Source organism: Myotis davidii, unplaced genomic scaffold, assembly GCF_000327345.1.
Source record: "Myotis davidii unplaced genomic scaffold, ASM32734v1 scaffold332, whole genome shotgun sequence".
Classification (NCBI taxonomy): domain Eukaryota; kingdom Metazoa; phylum Chordata; class Mammalia; order Chiroptera; family Vespertilionidae; genus Myotis; species Myotis davidii.
Window position 1 is genome coordinate 2,276,228 of NW_006285779.1, and position 4,371 is coordinate 2,280,598.

General features: G+C 41.5%; 1 protein-coding gene across 8 annotated transcripts in view; it reads left to right on the forward strand.

The window, feature by feature from the left end:
- The window catches only part of NT5C2 (5'-nucleotidase, cytosolic II), an 83,611-nt gene extending 79,240 nt beyond the window's left edge, over positions 1–4,371 (forward strand). For 5 of the 8 annotated variants that reach the window (XM_015559295.1, XM_015559297.1, XM_015559296.1 and 2 more), the window contains 5 exons: positions 606–656; positions 1,140–1,191; positions 1,320–1,380; positions 1,510–1,686; positions 3,071–4,371. In XM_015559295.1, the coding sequence (XP_015414781.1) occupies positions 606–656; positions 1,140–1,191; positions 1,320–1,380; positions 1,510–1,686; positions 3,071–3,304 (575 nt within the window). In that variant the 3' untranslated portion in view covers positions 3,305–4,371. The remainder of the gene's footprint in view (positions 1–605; positions 657–1,139; positions 1,192–1,319; positions 1,381–1,509; positions 1,687–3,070) is intronic. The other 3 variants (XM_006756462.2, XM_006756463.2, XM_006756464.2) reach the window with 1 other exon arrangement.

Consider the following 4,371-nt stretch of genomic DNA (forward strand, 5'->3'; position numbering starts at 1 on the left):
TATTTCACAGAAGTCCAGAATTGGAGGAAATAAGAGAGGTTATCTTGTTCAGCTTTCTTCTTGAATCCTTTCAGTTTTAAGTATAAAATGTTACTCCCTGAGTTCTATTACAATAGCAGCTAATGTGGGAACTCCACTCCGCTCTGTAGTCCCCGTTTGTCCAACCAGTGCTACTCGTTCCAGTCTCTCTGCTGCCAGCTCATGTCTGTGACTCTGGGGCATCGATTGCTCTGCGTGTTAATCACCTCCTCATATTTATTTGCTCTTCTGAGAAGTAGAGATGGGGCCAAATTCCATCTCTGAACTGAGCTATGCTGTGGATTTGGGTAAAGGCAATGCCTGCATGCCCTTAGGCAAGTCACTCTCTCCCTTCCTTTCCTCAAGTGTGAAAATGTGGGTAGTAATACCTACCTCATAAAGCTGATGAGGCTCAACTGAGGAAGGTATGTATAAAGAAGATAGAAGCAACAACCCTTCTCAACCGGGGCTCCTCATCTGAAACAGAGAACAGAGAAAATGACTCCATTTTCCCAAAGATGGCAGATAAAGAAAATTTGTTCTATACAATTATTACATTAAGGCTTAATTCTCTTTGGGGAACCCAGGTGGAGAAAAGCTGGAACACAGAGGCAGCATGCAGCAGGTGCTGGCTATTGGTTGGTATTGTTTGTACTTATCAGTGGAATTTTCTGCTAGCCTTTCACCCACATTTTCAACTCCTCACCTTAGGAAGTTTTAGAAATCTAGCGGGCTTGGCCCTGTTTCCTCCTAGACTTGTAACTGTGGACAAGTCGTCTCATTCTCTGTTAAGACTTGCTTTGCTGACACACCTGAGATGGGGTATGAACTGGCACTTGGTAAGCTTAGACTCAGCATCCAGTTGGAAGAGTTGTGGTCAGCAGTGATTCAGTAGAAGGCAGGCCTAGGAAATCCTGATGTTCATCTGCTACCAGATTGCAGGCAGCACAGCCGTGGGTTTTCCTGAAGGGGGCCAGGGAAGTTATTTTATACACTCACCTATCGCTTTACTTCTCAGTCATATCTGCAACCTTTTTAAATGTAGTTTCAGCAATAATTAAAAACTGGATGCTTTTTATTTTATTTAAAATATTTTCCTTTTCCTTCCAAACCATAACAAGCACTTTTTGAAGAGCTTCAGAGCTTGGATATTTTCTTGGCTGAACTTTACAAGTAAGTTTTTTCCCTAATTCTAAAATGTTTTCGTTTTTCCCTAAAACTTACCTACCTTTTTGGGAGTCCCCTAGGTATGAGAGATGCCTTGTCTAGAGATTTTCACTGGCCTTCTCGTTTGTCTCCAGGCACCTTGACAGCAGCAGCAATGAGCGCCCAGACATTAGCTCCATCCAGAGACGTATTAAGGTATCCAAATGGGATTTGGGAGAAAACTTGCAAGTTATTTTCATATCTCTCATTTTATACAGGGACTGGCACAGAGCCAGTGCACAGGTATTTTTTTGAATGAGCTGACAGTATTTTTCTTTGATTTAGAAAGTAACTCATGACATGGACATGTGCTATGGGATGATGGGAAGCTTGTTTCGCAGTGGCTCCCGGCAGACCCTCTTTGCCAGTCAGGTGATGCGTTATGCTGATCTCTATGCCGCATCTTTCATCAACCTGCTGTATTACCCATTCAGCTACCTCTTCAGAGCTGCCCACGTCTTGGTGAGTTAATGCAGCTGTAAGCTACTGTTTAGTTAATATACTTTTAAGGCAGAGATCTGTAACTACCTTTGTGGGATGACACCAGAGAAGTTTGGATTATTCCTAATGTGCAGAGACCAAGGGTAGGTTGCACTAAATGAGAAACGTGGTTTTTCTAGTCCTATGCTCTGATACTGAACTGTGTTTCAGGACTGCTTTTGCTGTGAGAAAGGAAATAAGGATCTCCAATCTCATTTTACCCAGTGTCAGTTTACCCAGTGTCAGGCTATAGTAAATGATCTAGGCACAGTTTTGAGGGTTGAGGAGAAAGAAGAGGGTAGGTGGCTTTAGGGAGTACCAGGAAGACACTTCAGTACCTACTCTGGTCCATGATCGACATCTCTCTGCATGGCCACCTAGAGAGAGAGAGGAGGGGAGCTCTAACAGAGCTCGGGAGGCTTCCCAGGTCTGTGAGAGAAATTGCCACCACTTTCCTGGAACTTAAATGAATACAATCAAAGTAGCATTTAAAATTTTTGCTGGAAAGTATAAACATGAGACTGAAGATATTTTAAAATAAGAACTAGAGGATCAAGAAAGAATAAGCTGTGTAGTCTAGACCACTACTAAGTATTGTATTCATGCAGTGATGATCACTAAACAGTGAAGTAGAACTTGTTTTTAACCAGTGAAATAAGTCAAATAGGAGAGCTTAAAGAAACAAACTCAAGCAGAAAGCTTTGAGTTCATCTGATTTCTAAGCTAGGAAGAGTGGGGGAAAGTGTAGCAGCTCACTGTGGAACAGTACTTTTAGGAAGATGGACAAATAATCATCAAAAATTGTACTGCTAAGATCAGTGTATTCAGTAGCGTGGGGCTATGGTTCAGAAAAGGCTCTTTACACAGGAGGCAAACCTCTTCAACCAAATGCTAGTGGAAAGCTCATGACATTTTAGAAGTAGATTGGAACTCAGTCAGTGATTTATCTGCTGATGAATACTGTAAATATAAGCTATGGGATCGTTATAGTTGCCTGGGCTCCCAAATCATTTGCTGTTGGGTCATTTCATACTTTACACTTGTGTGATAAACCTGGGCGATCGTACATTTTAGAAAAGCCCAACCTGGCAGCCTGTTTAATATTGCCTGATCGATTGATGGCACTCAGATGGCTGGAGCCTGTGAAATGAACATACTCTTTCTGCACCAACATGGTGGAGCAGTGTTGGGAGTGGAAAAGTTTTCAAGTAACAATCGAAAGAAAGACTGTGCATGTTTTAATGTTCTTAATGATTCAGTGCATTTACTGGAATTGTGATAGAATCATTAAAGCATCTTTGAATTAGAGGGGTTAGGATTTGGGAAATAGCTCCACCTGCTTTCTGAACCTCTGACTTTGTTCTAGATGCCTCACGAATCAACGGTGGAACACACACATGTAGATATCAATGAGATGGAGTCTCCGCTTGCCACCCGGAACCGTACTTCAGTGGATTTCAAAGATACTGATTACAAGCGGCACCAGTTGACACGATCGATTAGTGAGATTAAACCCCCCAACCTATTCCCACTGGCCCCCCAGGAAATTACACACTGCCATGATGAAGATGATGATGAAGAGGAGGAAGAGGAAGAATAAGAAAGAAAACAAAAACTCTGAACAACCATTAAACAAGTTCTGGCAGGACTCATAGGAGCATACCATGTCCCTCTTGGGTCCTAGTGGGGGTGGGAGGGTACTCCATGAAAAGGTTCTGAAGACCTTAAGATAATTGTTTTAGTTTTGTGTGTCTACAGTCTTTACAGATGGTTTAAAATTGTAATGGAGTCTGTATTGGAAAAAAGGGTAAAAACTGGGCTGAATTGCATGAAGATGGCTCCATTGTGGCTTGTGACACTGTTTCCTTGTCATGTTTCATCATCAGTCTGTTAAGTGTCAGAGAGGAACAAGGAAGATGATGGAAAGAGGTGATCTAAAACAGCTGTTATGTTACAAATCGTGCTCTTATTCCAAAATCCATCTTTTTCAGTGCATTACATAGTATTGTATACCAGTGGAGAAATTGTTTCCAGGATCAAATGTAGCCTTCTGTTAAGGTCAAGGTTCCTATGTTCTCTACTTGCTGTAGGGCTGATCTGGACTGCAGCAATTTCATTTTGAGGCAAAAGTCTTCATCTATTTCTATGGTTCTATGATAAGTTTTTTTGTTATTTCAAAAAACAATCTCATCTGGGTGAAATCTATAGAAAGAATTGAGCTCAAAGAGGACAAAGGAACAAGCCCCCCAAAAGAAAAGGAGGAACTTTCTTATATTACAGCATAACTGAGTAAAATTCACTGGTGTGGTCTATAGCGTGTGGCTTGTGCTACCGACTTCCATCCAGCTCTCTCTCCCCTCTGGAGCTGAGTTTCAATGTCAAGCAGTAGAAGATAGAACGTGGGCTCTGTAAGCCAAAACTCTACTAATGCAGAGGGCACAATCAGTGTGAATGAATTCACTTCAGAATCCCAAACATCCCTTCTTGTCTTGAACAAGAATGGATCATTACTATATACACTAGGGAGGGGGTATTATAACTACCTCCCAGTATAGTGGTATAGACTCTTACTTTACCCTTCATATATTTCTTTCATTCTTATGTCGTTGGTCAACATGGGAGGGTAGATTAGTTGCTCTAGAACTCAATAAAGTATAATATTTCTAA